The following is a 16,044-nucleotide window of genomic DNA, read 5'->3' on the forward strand; positions in this document are numbered from 1 at the left end:
CATCACCTGGAGGGTCTCTACGAAGTGAAATCCAATATTCCCCTCTACGTGGACAGCTCTGCCGGTCACCCCTCCACTAGTGGGAAAGGGCTTCACCAACAGTGAGAACGCATGTGCCCCCGACGTGATGAATGTGAACTACTCACCAGCACCCATGAGGTGTTCCTGCCAAAAAATATTTAATCTGAGTCTCTCAACCTCATCTCCAGGTTCCAGGAAATATAGGCAGGAGGAACAAGTTAAAGCACCACATGAGAAAACCATTAGGCAAATCCAGAATGTGGGACAGTTTATGAAATAATTGGCTGGACTCTTCCAGAAGTCAATTTCTTTAAAAAAAAAAAAAAAGTGGCACGGGAGGGAGCACAGAGGGTCTAAATTAAAAGTGAATCAACAGCGCGGCCAGTGTGGCTCAGTTGGCTGAGCGTCACCCTGTGCACTGAAGGGCTGCAGGTTCAATACCCGGTCACGACACATACCTGAGCTATGGGTTCGATCCCCGGTAGGGGAGCGTGCAGGAAGCAACCAATCGATGTTTCTCTCCCTCTCTAAGCATGTCCTCAGGTGAAGGGTTTTTTAAAACGTGAATTAATAGATAACTAAATATAATGCATAAACCTCAACTGGCCTATAACTTGAAAAAATGGTTATAAAACCATTCTTGGCACAACTGAGGATATCTGAACACAGAATAAACATCAGGTGAAACACTCGAATTCTTCCCTTAGGTGGTTATGATTACTTATTTCAGGAGGCGCATGCTCAAGTATTTATAAGGGAAGGCCTATGGCGGTGCTGCAATCCACCCACACACAGCACGTTAACACTGCTGACGGGAGAAGGGCAGGGAATCTTCATTCTTTCAAAAGTTCTGTAATTATGAACATTTTCATAATAAAAAGGTTTGGGGGAAATTATTAAAATGAAAATGTAAAATTTAATTCTCAGCAATAACCCTAATTCATCTTTTCCCTTCCAGAGTGTTACCTCAAAATAACAGGATACCCTAAATTGCAAGAAATAAACTATCAGTCCCTTATGTGTAACAGCAATAATACAAGTAGACAGGAGGATTGAAATGAAGGCGCTATCAAGGTTCACACAACCAATTCAAGTATCCCTCAAACACATCACACAGAAACAAATGCGCTCCCCAGCTGGGGAAGTCTTGTGCATGGTACGCATGCCGTTTCCGGGGGCCCCTGCCGGCAGGCACAGAGTGATGGTGCAGCCTCATTTGTTATAAACTAACAACAGAGTCCCAGCCAAATCCCCACCTTGTAAAACCACCCACCTGCCTTGCCTTGTTTTGTGCATGGGATATAATTATGATTTTGGACTATAGTTATAACTGGGGAAAACCGGGTGCAGGGTACCTCGGACCTCCCTATATACTTTTCTGCAAATTCCTGTGCCCCTATAATTGTTTCAAAAACAAAACAACACATTATAGATCTCATGTCCTGGTCTTGTCCAATATGAACACATCCTTAAACTGCTCCTTAAACCCTTCCCACAACCAATCAGATAAATGGCATGCTTTCTTTATAAAGAGCCCTTCAAAATCCTAAAGATAATCTTAAAATGTTACAATCTGAGAAGCAATATAAAGAGATCTTGACATCCTTTGCAAATAAATGCCTCCCATTCCAGACCCCTTGGTTTCCTACAGTCCCTAAGCCTCACCCCAGGGTGAAATGAGAATTCTCTGCTGGCTGTGTGTTAGTTCCAAGCAGGTGAGGTGCAGGGGCCCTGGAGCGCACCTGGGGTGCAGGGCTCAGGAACGCCCAGCCGACCGCTGGGGAGAGCGCCACGCGCTTACTCCCACACCTGCTGCTTTCCTGGCCTCCTGAGCCTGAGGAGTAAGGGGCAGCCTGGGAACTGCCTCTCAATTTCACTTAAGGGACAGGCTCAAGAGTCAGAACAAGTCTGTGGATCTTCCCCAAAATAAGAGTTCATACCTTTTTGCTCCTGAGACAAAACTGAGAAGTCAAAAACCATGCAGAAGCCCTCTCAGGAGAGCCCTCTCCAGCAGCCCCTCCCGCTGGAGTCCCCTTGAAGCCAGCCTGACCCCGGCCCCACCACAGCTTCACAGACCTGCCGAGAGGCCCCTGGTAGGGGGTCAGCCAGGGCATGTTTCCCGGAGTGCCAGCTGCACAGTGACCTCTACGCACACTGCGTGCCAAGCGACGGCACACGGGCGGAAGCATGTGTGGCAGAGCTGCCAGTGTGGCCAATGGTTGAGTTTGCACTGTTCTCACAACTCGCCATCTGGTTTCCATTTCACCTGCACACAAGGGTTTTGAATAATCATTTTTAAAGGAATCCTGAAAATGCATTTTTCCAACCTTGCCCGATTTTTCAGGCAAGGAAACGCCTTTTGTATACAACTCAGCAGAAGCGGAATTGGAAGGCGCCTACTGCATCCAGCTGCGTGTGGGGCACAGCTGTGCTCGGAGATGACCGGCAGGAGCACTCCAGGGCACCAACCGGTCACGGGAAGGTGGTGGAAGAGTCAGAATTAACCACGCTTTGTATTTTCTTGTGTTTTACAGTTTTAAAACAGTGATCACGCTCTGCACACATCATCAGAGCCAGGCTTAGTGAAGGCCTCTGCACAGAGACAGGCCTTGTTCTGAGTCCGCTTGAGATGGGAGACGGAGCGGGGCCTGGCCGGCCACCGGCAGCCAGCGCAGCCAGGGCAGCAAGGGCTGGAGTGAGGAAGAAGCTCGATGCTCAGGGCTTCCAAACGCAGGTAAAGTGGCACCCGTAAGCCTACCGGTAAACAAGTCAGGAGGTGTGTTAACAAATGTCACAGAACACGGCTCCAGCGACACCCGTCCCAGGGCAGCACCAGCCACGCGTGCACAGCGGCGTGAACAGAAGGAGATGAGAAGGAGCCGCTGATCGTTCCATTCACAGCGAGCCCGGGCGTCACAGGTAACTCGACCTTCGTCTTTAAATTACAGCGAGTCAGAACCTGCTGCTCCTTCACCGCTCTCTAAAACAATCTTAAAAATAATATCTAACGGGAAAGCATCCCATTTCACGCTGAGTGGTACACCAAGAGGGGTCTCTGTAACAACACACTGGTCCACGTCACAGGGTGCCACAGTCAACCAAGCCGTGGTACTTTCTCATTATGAAGTGCCCACGTCCTCTCGGGCAGAGAAAAGAGAGCAGTCACCTCATAAAAGGCTACACCTTCACGTTAAAGCTCTGTCCGCTGCCCTGCGACCGAGACCACGCTGTTCCCTAACTCCTACTAACAAACATGCACCCTGGGGCAGGGCACAGTGTCGGGGACCACGGGAGACAGGCAGCGGAGGAGCCTCTCTAGATTACTCAGCTGTGCACCTGAGACCAAGTCAGCCACCACCTCCCTTCACAGACCCCAGGCTGGAGGCGATCGTGGCTTCATTTAAAGATACCCCAGATCCCCAATTCCCCAATGCTGCTGGTTAACTCTCCCTAGAATCTGTGACATAAGATGGTAACCCTTATTCAGAATGAAGCACATTACACAAATCGTAGGAGTCTGAAGTAAAATTTCTGATGAAAATACAGGTGACCCAACAACATGGGGAGGAGGGGGTTAGGGGTGCTGACCACTGAATATTCCTTAGAACTTTTGATTCCCCAAAAACCTAACTACTAATCGCCTACTGTTGAACAGAAGCCTTACTGATAACAGAAACAGTCGATTAACACAAAGCTCTGCACTCTTACAACTAAGCGAGCTACAGAAAAGACATGAAGGAAATCACAAGAAAACACATTTACGGTGGTGGGAGGGGCGGGGGCAGGGAAGAAGGGGTAAGTGGGAAAAAACAGGACACCTGTAATACTTTCAATAGTAAACATAAAATAAAATAATAAAATAAAATAATAAAATTAAAAAATAAAATAAAAAATGAATGCAACAGTTGTAAAAATAATACGTTTATATTTATAAAAAAAAAAGTCTGCATATAAGTGAAATCACACAGTTCAAACCCATGATGTTCAAGGGTCAAAGGTAACTTAAAACAGGATGGGTTTAGTCCACTACAATCTATGGCCATTTTTTCACGACATACACACACGCACACACAAAGGGAAACTTGCTCACTTTCTGTCTGAGCTCATCTCTCCTCTTTCCCATCTAGAGCTACACAGTAAACCCTCATGTGACCATTTGAAGAACTATTTTTTGCTACTAAATTTTGCCAACAATCTGCTCAGCGTTCCAGCAGATGTTTCTGTTTTCAAACCTCTGGGAACTTTCCCCATGTTAAAAATAAAAGAGATGGCCCAGATGTGGCCTCATGCCCCAGAGCAGCTTTCCCCACCCCCACCCCTCCCTCCCTCCTCCTGTGACCCCCACGATCCTCTCAAACCTCATCTTTCCCACTAGAGAAGATGTTTCCAATTATGGTCCATCCTGCTGCCAAGGGTGACATCACCAAGAGGTGTTTTTTTAAAGAAAATGCTACTGATCGTTAGTTACTTGGGGACCATCTGCCAAGGTTTAAGCCCACTATTGTGCTGGGCCTTAGGAGCCCCCAAGGTCACAGGAGGGCAATTTGTTCTCCAGACAGAACAATGCTCTCACACTGGGGCGCAGGGCGGGATGCTTGTCTTTCATCCAACCATTGCTTTAAGAACATGTGTGGCCCCAACTTACCTCAGTAACATCCATAACTTTGATGGCTGCCAGCTGACCTGTCTTAACATGTCGACCCTGAAAAACAGAGAGAAGAAATAGGATGAGCCACTATTCTGCACATCCCTAGGACAGAATGCCTGCGCTTCAACACATCATTTCTTCTGAATTTCCCCCCGTAAAATGATGATGACATAGACCATGCTTTCCAAGAGAACAATAAGGTTTGTAATACCAATGAACAACACTTGATAAACAAAACAATAGAAAAAAAATGAGTTTTGATAAATTTCCCCTTTCTTTCCAGGGTTTAATTTATATATTGTTACCTCTCAGCCCAAGCAACTTAAAGGTGCTCTTCTGTATGTCAGGTTGAGCACTCTTTCCTTCCTAGTATTCCACATGAAGGAAATGACAAAAAACAAACAAAAGTGCCTCTATGAGAATTGTCAAAAATGAGTAGCAGTCCTTTTTCCCTGTGGAGTCCCCAATACCCATTACTTGACTTTATGGGAGTTAATACTGAGAGTCCTCTTTGAAGCTTTCTTGTAGTTCCAATGTAGAAAGGTTGGAAAATAATTATCCAGAATGAAGGGGTGTACAAAGAGATGGGGGGAAGAGGGGGAGGGAGGGAGGAGGGAGAAAGAGGAGGGAAGGGAGGGAAAGGTGGAGGGAGGGAGGGAGGGAGGGAGGGAGGGAGGGAGGGAGGGAGGGAGGAAGAGGGGGGGAAGGGAGGGAAAGGTGGAGGGAGGCAGAGGAAGGGAAGGAGAGCAAGGTGCTAAGGCTTTCTTACAGCTACGTTATCATTCCTGACCCAGAACCGAAAACGTGGTTGTCCACTTATGTCACTAGGTATTTCCAGTTTGGTCACCCTCCCCTTGCCAGGTGAGGCTCGCCGGATCTAATCGCTGTCCGTCTTTGCCCCGTGCACGTTTGCCGAGCGTTCTGCTGGCCATTTCCCAGCAGAGTAATGAACAGCGACTCCGGCACCCTGAGCACCACTATGTAAGAGCTTCGTGAGGAAGGGCCCTCCTGCCACAGGTAACACGGGAGGGGCCGCGTTCGCCTCTCTTGTGGACCCTGATGGAGCACCGGGACGTCGGAACCTGAGCCTGAGGAATGCTCTCCCTCTATTCTGGAGAGTGTACGCAGGAACTCAAGTTTCAACTCAGTAAAAAACCACCGTGTAAAATGACCTGCATTAAACTATGTCGCAGTTTTATGTGGTCATGGTGGATGGAGTCCAGCGATGGCCCGGCAGTTCATGAGCAGGGCCTGTGTCGCCCTTTAATATACAGGAAACCAGGACCAACACAATCCACAGGCCGAGGCCGCACTCCAGCTCTCGAGCCTGCAGACACGCGGCCTCTGCCACCCCCAGGAACTGCCCGCCTCGTGCCCAGTGTTGCCTGAGTGTGGCACCACCCGCAGTTCCGAGGATCTGAGGTTCTGCTTCTGAGGCAGGCAGGGAGATCCCACAGGGTCACAGGGACCTCTGCCTTCTTGGCCCCAGCCAGGCCACAGCTATCACTCCACAGGCAAGTTTTTCCAGAGTCACAGTCTCGGAGGACCCGACCTGACACCTCACTGTGGCCTCGGGGCACCCCATCCTCACACCTTGCCCGCCACCCCCAGGGGGCCCGCTGGCAGCTGGGTCCCCGTGATCCTGAGAGAATGCTGTCCTGCCTACATGTCGCAATACAAGGATGAGGCTCCGTCTCAGACGTGCAGGGTGGAATATACGCTGCGCCGGGAAGGTAGTAACTGATGGTTACATGGGCTCCTGTATTTCTGGTATTTACGGCCATTTTTACTACCTGTCTCTACAGGACTTAGCATCATTTGACAGTGTCCTCTGAATCGCTCATGTAAGGTTTCTACCCATGTGTGTTGTAAGCTCTGTAACCTCGGCCTTTTTTTAAGCTTTGTAACCACAGCACTGCTCTAAGCACTAGTACAGGGAAAACTGAGCTCTACTTCACATCCTGGGCCTGGTAGGAACCTGCAGCCACAGCACAGCGCAAGAGCACGGGCTAGGCAAGACTGCATCCACACTGCACCTGAGACCTGGGCAGGCACCTGCAGCCACAGCACAGCACCCAGAGCACGGGCTAGGCAAGACGCATCCACACTGCACCTCCTCCACGGGCACCTGAGACCTGGGCAGGCACCTGCAGCCACAGCACAGCACCCAGAGCACGGGCTAGACAAGACTGCATCCACACTGCACCTGAGACCTGGGCAGGCACAGCTCCGTGTGCCTCAGGCTCCTGTCAGAGGGGCAGAGCAAAACCCACATCAGAGATTTACTGTGAAGACAGACAGGAGCAGAGAACAGTGAGCGTGCACAGCACACGATCAATTGTAGCCCTGGTAATAAATTACAACTGAACCCATTTCTCTCAACTGAGGATAGAAATGAATTTAATAGCATAGTATCAAGCAACTCCCACGAGTTCCTATCACATGAAACCAAACCATGATTTCCCTGAATCCAAGCAGAGAGGGTAGAAGCCAAGAGGACGGGGTGCTAAGAAATCCTCCAGGCCCTTCCACGTAAGAGACACAAGACCATCTCCTTAGCACCCAGTCAGTCTGCAAATCTGCACACACATGCCTGCACTCTGTGCAGTGGGATTGCATCCAAATTACTAAAGCAAATTCCTCGCTGACAGAATCAGAGAAAATGTCACAAGACTTGCCCCAGCTTTAGCTCTTTTCAAGACGGGTCAGCAGCACTGTGTTGGGAATGTGTTAGGTGAGATGTGGGGGAGGGGAGGGTCTTCGGAGCGATAGGGTAACACTTAAGATCCTTACAGATCAAGGAAACCACTGGTCCACCAGAAACACCTTTCCAGGTGTTTACAGAGCAGCGGCACGCTCCTTTCCCTCGACGCCTGAACTCGAGGCCACACGTGCGCCTCAGGACGCGGAGTGTGAGGGGCACACACAGGGCGGCGGCTGCGGGCTCGGTCAAGGGGCACACACAGGGCGGCGGCTGCGGGCTCGGTCAGCACTGCTCTGCAGAGGACACCGGCTTCCCCTGCCGAGCGACTGCCGAATCAGGGCCACCCACTCAGCAATCATTTTTGTGTCGGAGAACAGACCAAAAAAAGGCACTAGTCTTGGTTAACATATACCGGCTCTTCCAAAATTAGGTCCATTTTAAATTGGAATATGACTCGGGAAACAGTCTTCTGCCTCCCTCCTTCCTGAGAAACAGGACAATGGGCTGGGAGCAATGCACCTGGGATCCGGTGGCCTTGGGCTCAACCCTGGCTCTCATTCCTCTGCCACCAGCTCCTGCTGTACTTCCTTCCAGAAAGTGCGCAACTTCCCCCCTTCCTCAGGTCACTGCGGACCGATGCAGGCCACCCTGAGGGCCCTCACGGCAGGTGACACCCAGGTGAGAGTCTCCACTCCCCCCCAGGCCGCGCAGACTCCCCGACCCTTCCTCACTAATGCAGTTTGAGTTTGCAACGACCTCAAAGTCGTCCATTTAGGTCATTTCTCATTTCAAAGGGCATGGGCACTACGTGGGAAGCAGTGGGGCACTACAGCAACGTCCTTCCCTCCCTCCTTCCCTTTACACACACACACACGCACACACACGCGCACACACACGCGCACACACGAAAACTCTAAATTTGAAACTAACAGAAGTAATATTCAATCTGCTAAGATGGGCCACCACATGTAAAGGAGCCAAAATGGGCAGCAAAATAGCCCAGGGAGACAGAATGCCAATATGTGCGTAATCCTGCGCTAAGCAAATTACATGAAGGGTTTTCTGAAATTATAAAAATGTGTGTGATTTACTCAACACTACCCAAGACAGAACATATGGTGACCCGCTCGGGGTGGGCCAGGGGCCCCACCCACGTTCCCCTGGCACGGCGTTAGCTGGAACAAGCCACGCTCCTCACACCGCCTCGGCAGCAGGTGAAGGAAACGCACACCACCAGCACCAGCCGCACGGCGCTCGGGGCTCAGGACGCAGCAACAGGTACTACTCCCTGACGCTTGAGGCGGTCATGTGTCTGTCATCCCACTGTGACCTCCATCCCATCTCCTAAAACTGCTTAATGGTCTGCTCCTGTCAGAGAAGCAATGTAGCCACTTCCCTTGGCCTGACTCGGGACCCCTGCTGGGCTGTGCAGAGGCTAGGAGCTTTGTATTACAGGACCTGTGTTTGCACTGCATCGTCCACTCCTGAGATACATCCGTAAAGGGCTTGGTCGGTACTAAATATGCATTCCCAACACCCATGTGTGACCTGGACTCTTCTGTCCTACTGTCTACGCTTCTTGGACACACGGTGTCCCGTTCGGGTTATAAAGTGCCACAGGGAAAACACTAAGGGCCACGGCTTGCTGTTTATGAGGCACCACATAAACATTAATGCTTTTATGAGACATCTGATGATGAAAAGCCCCCCGATACCATCCTCAGTTATTTTCCCAATAGATCCTGAAGAATCCTATGAGGGCGGTAAGGCAGGTCACTGCCCTATGCTGCAGATGAAGAGCTCTGACTGAATTTTATCGCTAAGTCATCGATCCAAGCCGCGGCGCCAGCAGGGTGCCCTTTCGCAACGATTATACAAAATGCAGGAGGCGGACACCTACTATTTCTACCAACCTGTCAAATTCCTGCTACTGAAGTTTTTTTTTGAACACCTTAAATTATTTCCCTCGGTGGTCTGGAAGAGCTGGCATACAGCAAGGTTCAGAGTTAAAACCATTACTGCGGTGGACACCACCCGCAGTCAGGTTCGCGCCCACGAACCAGAGCTGTCCCCCCGCGGAGCAGCCTTCACGGCGCTTGTTCATTTTCTTGTCTCCAAATGAGGAAAACGCACGTTTGTTTTAAAAGGAAAACCCAAACTATTCCTGGCAGACATCCAAGCTAAGGAAAATGCCCGAATTTTCAACTCTCCTTCCCGACTCTGACAGAGTCAAAACTGACAAGTTGCATTTGCAAACATGCAGTATACTCACGACACGTTCCCACACATACCGTCACAGCACGCGGTCTAAGTGCGGGGCCTCCAACGAGGTCTGTCCCCAACCTGGAGTGGAGCCTGGCTCAGGAAGAGCGGTCACGGGAAGCTTTACGTCAGAGAGCCGAAGACGCGGGCGCTCCGCATCCTCTGAATGCTCATCCGCCAAGAGCCGGGCAAACAGCCGGCGCAGTCCGCCGGCCCGGCCCGGCCCCGGCACGAACCACCCCGGGAGTGGGTGTCACCGCGGGACGCTCTCGCTCGCAACAGAAAACTCGGAGGGGGCCCAGCCGGGAGCTCCGGTGTTGGGGCGTCGCCCATGCACCAAAAGGCTGGGGGGTCGGCTCCCGGTCAGGGCGCACACCCAGGTTTCGGGTTCGGTCCCTACTCGGTGCCCACGGGAGGCACGGATCAGCATTTCCCTCTCACATCAATGCTTGGAGCTTGTGCTCTCTCCCTCCCTAAAGCCGATAAAAATATTCTCAGGCGAGGATTAAAATCCCACAAAACTCAGAGGGATACAAATGAATGAAGTGAACAAAGGCGGGACCTCTGCTAGGACCCCAGGGCACTCTCTACGGGACTCTGGCCGGCCAACCGCCGCCTCCAGCCTGCCTCCCGGTCCTTGTCCCAGCGCCCGGCCCCCTGCCCCCAACAAGGGCGCACAGGGCTCCTCAACAGCGCCTTTTCTACTCCTGGTGCTCCCCCTACACCTCACCTTTCTTCAGGATCAGAAAGCGGCCTAAGAGGATGGACAGAGGATTAGAGAAAGAAATTCTATTACGTTTATGACACTATGCAAGGTAAGTGAACACCATTTAGGATTAACAAGTATTTTACTCCCGCCACAACCCAGAGGGTCGCAGGAGTGCTCACAGCCTGAACACCAGCGCCTGGGGCACGTGGAGGCCCTCCAGTCCCCGAGGGAGGGCTGCGAGAACCGGACAGCGGCCCCGAGGCCCCACTCTAGGGACATGTAGTAAAAGAGGCACTTTGCATGCATTACCTTTTTTTTTTAATATAATTTTATTGATTTCATCAGAGAGAGAAAGGGAGAGAGAGATAGAAACATCAATGAGAGAGTCAGATCGGCTGCCTCCTGCACGCCGCCTGCTGGGGATCGAGCCCGCAGCCCAGGCATGTGCCCTGACCAGGAATCGAGCCTTGGTCTCCTGGATCCTAGGTCGATGCTCAACCGCTGAGCCAAGCAGGCTGGGCTGCATTACCATTTATTCCTCACATGTGCCCTCCCCATTTCACAGGTGGGGAACTGACGCTTTGAGAGGGTAAGTGAACCAGTTCAAGATGCACACTCAGACTCCTTCCCTGTCCCAGGCTGTGGACATTAAAACAGAAATGGCCACAGTGTCCGAGTCAACCAACTTCCAGAGGGAAAGCCAAGTAGACTACAACATAAATAGTTTAAGTGATTATAACCAAACATGGCAATACAGTAACCAACAATAAAAACTTAGCTTCAATCCCTGGCCTTTCCTCTCCTAACATAAATCAGAAAAATTCAAGCAAAGAACTCCCCAGAGGAATTCTTCACGGAGTCTGAAGGCAAATGGGAACACATCCGGCGCCCGTATCCCGGCTTTCCAAATTAATAATGGGATTTTGTCTGTTCCTTCCTCTGTCTTCTCATAAAGTTTCTTTCAACAAGTAGTGGAGATCAGAATACTTTTTCTTTCTGCCGAGTTTAATCTGAAACAAAAACTCTGAAGGGCAACTGCCTGAAATTGCTTTTGTATTTGCTTCATGACAAAGCCTACCAATGCAGAATGCCACTGAGCTGAAGGCTGGCTCATGCCCCGGGCCCAGGACACGCCCCGCCCTGCAGGGGAAACTCCACGCCTGCCTTCGGGCGCTCATAATCCAGAGGGCGGGGGAAACCCACGAGGAGGGGCACAGCATGTGACAGAGGACTCGGCTCCTCGGAGACACACAGGACACAGGGCAGCGTGAGACCCAGAGCTCTCTTTGACAGGAGGTGAACTCTGCTGTGGGCTAGTGGTGTAGATTGGCCGTGGAGGCTGCCCGACAGGACGTGGATCCCCTCAGATTTGCGCTGCAAACCAGCCTTGCCAAACGCCAGAAGGGACAGGTTCGCGGTTACCTACAGGCCAGGAGGAAGGGGGAGAACCCGACGACTCACCCAGGACGAGAGGTTGTGTCACAAAACTGCATCACCTCTCTCCAGACACATCCAGAGAAAGTAGCCTGTCATCCACTGCCCTGACCCAGAGGTGCCAGTCTCCCTGCCCTGACCCAGAGGTGCCAATCTCCCTGCCCTGACCCAGAGGTGCCAATCTCCCTGCCCTGACCCAGAGGTGCCAGTCTCCCACTGAGTCAGTAACTCCTCGCTCCTCATTCCATCCAACTTGGAAGCTTTGTTCCTTGATCTTAATGATTTTTAGTGGTGTTTTGTTGCGTTAGGGATGAAATATTCTGGATGTAAGAGGCTGATGGCGGGGGGAGAGGTGTCAGGTTTTTCTACTAAGGAAGTCAAGTTCAGTTTCTCACACTCACCTGTGGTGTGCAGACCTGAGACCCCACACAGGCCCAAACATGAGGATTCCTGAAGTGGGCACAGGAATTCACAGCCTTTTAATCCAGTCTCGGGTGATCCTTATGCATTGTGAAGTTCTCCACGCTTATATTTAAAAGCCTGAATTTAAGTTCTCGCATCCGTTTTTGGACTATAAAGAATTCATTACAATATGTGCTCGTCTTCACTGGGGTTTTGGTGTGTGAAGGTTAAATTCGTAACAAGTAAATTCTAACAAATGTCAATTACTATGTTTGCCATAAAGTCATACAACTTATGTTCTGAAATGTTCCTGAGCTCAAAGGACAGACAAGTATAATTCAACAAAATAGTTGATTTTGCAGACAAGAAAGTAGCCCAGAGAGCTAGCAGGACACACCCGTAAGTGGCTAAGCCAGCCCTGGCTTGCCAGCTCTCCCTCCAGGATGCCTCGCTCACCAACATTCATAGTTTACCTTAACAACAAATCAACAAGCGACCTGTGCTGGCAAGGGTGTGGGGAAAGGGAACCTGGTGCACTGCTGGTGGGGATGCAGACTGGGGCAGCCACTATGGAAAACAGTGTGGAGAGTCCTCAAAAAATTAAAAATGGAGCTGCTGTTTGACCCAGTGATTCCACTTCTAGGAATGTATCCTAAGAATCCTGAAACACTAATAAGAGCAAATATATGCACCCCTATGTTCACAGCAGCACAATTTACAATAACTAAGATCTGGAAACAGCCCAGGTGCCCATCAGTAGCTGATGGATAAAAGCTGGGGACATTCACACCATGGACACTACACAGCTGTAGAGAAGGATCTCGTGCCCTTTGGGACAGTATGGATGGACCTGGAGAGTATTATGCTAAGTGAGATAAGCCAGGCAGAGAAAGACAAACATCACATGATCTCGCTTATACGTGGAATCTAAAGACCTTAATAAACTGATGAACAGAACAGATTCAATGACATGGAAGCATAGATGAGACTGAAGAATGTCAGAGAGATGGAGGAGGGCGGGAGGGTGGGGGGGGGGAGAGTAACCAAAGAATTTATATGCACATATGCACAACCCAAGCACACGGACAATGGTGGGGAGAGGGACTGGGGAGGGGGAAGGAACGGGGTGGAACGGGTCATTGGATGACCATCTGTAACATTTTAAACAAAAATAAAATTTTAAAATTAAAAAAAAATTCCACTGGCCCCCTGAAACCTATTTAACTTTATTAATCAATGTTACCCCAATAGATTCAATAAATAATTTTTTTAATTCCAACTGGGAAAGGGGGATGAAGAGGCAGAGCACAGAGGAATTTTAGGGCAGTGCAACTGCTCTGTATTATACTGTAACGATGGATACTGGTCATTATATATCTGTCCAGACACACAGAATGTACACCACACGAGTGAGCCCTAATGCAAACCATGGACTCTGAGTGGTGGTGATGTGTCAATACAGGTTCATCAATTTCAAAAACTGTTCCACTGTTAAGGGGGATGCTGATGGGGGAGGTTATGCATGTGGGAGCGAGGGGCACATGGGAAACCTCTGTACCTTCCTCTCAATTGCTGTGCAACCTAAAACTGCTATAAAAACTAAAGTCTTGCCCGGCTGGGCATGGCTCAGCAGTTGAGTATCGACCTAGGATCCAGGAGATCTCGGTTTGATTCCTGGTCGGGGCACACGCCTGGGATGCAGGTCGATCCTCAGCAGGAGGCGTGCAGGAGGCAGCGATCAATGACTCTCATCATTGATGTTTCTATCTCTCTCTCTCCCATCCTCTCTCTGAAATCAATAAAGATATATTTTAAAAAAACGAAAGTCTTCAAAAAAGTGTTTTTATTCCAAATCCACTCCCCCTTGTATTTCCTTATTTTTAGGAGCAAATATAGAACCTGTATGACTGTGTGGTGAATGGCATGAACTCAGCACTCCATCCACTGACCACTATTTCTTTTTTTTTTTTTTAATGTATCTTTTATTGATTCCAGAGAGGGAGGGAGAGAGAGAGAGAGAGAGAAACATCAGTGATGAAAGGGTCATTGATCGGCTCTCCTGCACACCCCCGACTGGGTATGGAGCCCACAACCCAGGCATGTGCCCTGACCGGGAATCAAACTGCAATCTCCTGGATCCTAGGTGAATGCTCAACAGCTGAGCCACACCCGCCAGGCTCTGACCACTCTTTCTAAGATGCTACATGTATTCCGCCCAAAACAAAGACCAGCTTAACTGGTTCTACACTGTAAACCCCCAAACCACAGGCTCTTTTCCAGGAAGTGTCTGTGAAAGACGCGCAGTTCCACCAACAGGGAAGGCACACTAGCCAGACACCACTCCATGAGCCATCTTAGAGAAGGAACCACATCAGGAGCTTCGGAGAGAGATGACCAGGGCATGTCAGAAACACTTCGGCCTTCTAACACCTCCCACAGGAGAGCAGCCGCCGGGCAGCGGGCCCAGGGCAGCCGGCCTCCCACGGCCGCTCTCGCCACTCCTCCCGCCCGCACCACGAGGTGAGCAGGCGCCTGTTTCTGCACATTTATCCTTGAAACTGCTATTTCTTATAATAACATCTTTTTATTTGCCTATTCCTCCCTTCCATGATCAGGGCTGTGGACAAGCAGGAAGACAGAGCAGATCGGCCAAGACTTGCAATTTAATTAGAAGACAGAGCTTCTATTCCCGGAAGTTTAAAATTCAAGGCTTCAACATGGAATTAGGCCTTTCTCAGGTCAGAGCTACCTTATCTGGAGTCCTCCATTTAAGGAAATTATGTCTCAATAGCAGAGAATGTGAGATTTAACTTCTACTGAGAATGAAATGGTCAAAACAGCCCAGCAAGACCTCAACGGCCTAATGCCCACTCCCAACAAGCGCGGCATTTACACAGCTGACTTAGGAGACAGCTGAAGGCAAAACTACTTACACACCACATCGCTGTGCCTTAAGAGACCGGTCTGGATGGAAGTCTTTCTCAACCCTGAAACCCTGAGTACATTAAAGATGCTTTTCTTAATGGCACAGGGAAATCATCATGAGCACCAATTACTATCCTGTCCTTGCAATTAAGCGAGCTCCTCGAGCAACGTTGCGTCAGGCGGTAATTGTCAGACTCCTACAAAGAAAGGGCGCAGTCAGTCACCTGGACCCTGCATGCTTGTTCTGTCACTTTCAGCTGTGTTCTGGAACAGATGGGGGGGGGGGGCAAGGCGGCAAGCTGAGTTCCAGATGGGTGAGCTATCACTGTAGCAAAAGTCACCTTTAGGCTGGGAAGCGCAGGCAACACAGATGAACAGATGAATGCCGGTGGAGGGAAGAAACGCTGCCATGAGAGGTCGTGCGCGCTGTGCTCCCTTCCCGGGGGCAGTGGGTCAGGTGGGAAGAAAAGACAGCGGCCTCTGAAAAACACCTGGGGAAGCTGCATGAAAAGCACTACGCTCCTCCCCAGGCAGGCAGCAGCCCTGCGGTGCGGCCCACGTGTCAGCCAGTGTCTGGGCGACAGCGTCCAGGGTGAGGAATTACGTGTAGAGGGAGTGTGGCAAATTCAAAAGCACCAACAGGCCCTGGCCGGTGTGGCTCAGTGGTAGGAGTGCCGGCTCAGGCATCTCGGGGTCTTGGGTTCGATTCCCAGTCAAGGGCATGTACCTGCGTGTGGGAGGCAACCAATCAATGTGTCTCTCTCACATCGAGGTTTTCCTCTCTCTCTTCCTCCCTTCCACGCTCTCTAAACAAATCAATAGAAAAAATATCACTGGGTGAAGATTAACAAGAAAACAAAAAAGATCACCGACCAAGGGACATACACACAAACTTATAACACACGTTCCCTACTTCGGTCCTCACACACAGCAAGAGCT

General features: G+C 50.3%; 1 protein-coding gene across 35 annotated transcripts in view; it reads right to left on the reverse strand.

Annotated features, from left to right (window-relative positions):
• Positions 1-16,044, reverse strand: part of MAP4K4 (mitogen-activated protein kinase kinase kinase kinase 4) — a 159,804-nt gene that overhangs the window by 81,276 nt on the left and 62,484 nt on the right. For all 35 annotated transcript variants that reach the window (XM_081156186.1, XM_081156211.1, XM_081156191.1 and 32 more), the window contains one exon: positions 4,667-4,723. In XM_081156186.1, the coding sequence (XP_081012312.1) occupies positions 4,667-4,723 (57 nt within the window). The remainder of the gene's footprint in view (positions 1-4,666; positions 4,724-16,044) is intronic.

This window comes from Miniopterus schreibersii, assembly GCF_964146895.1.
Source record: "Miniopterus schreibersii genome assembly, chromosome: 13".
NCBI lineage: Eukaryota > Metazoa > Chordata > Mammalia > Chiroptera > Miniopteridae > Miniopterus > Miniopterus schreibersii.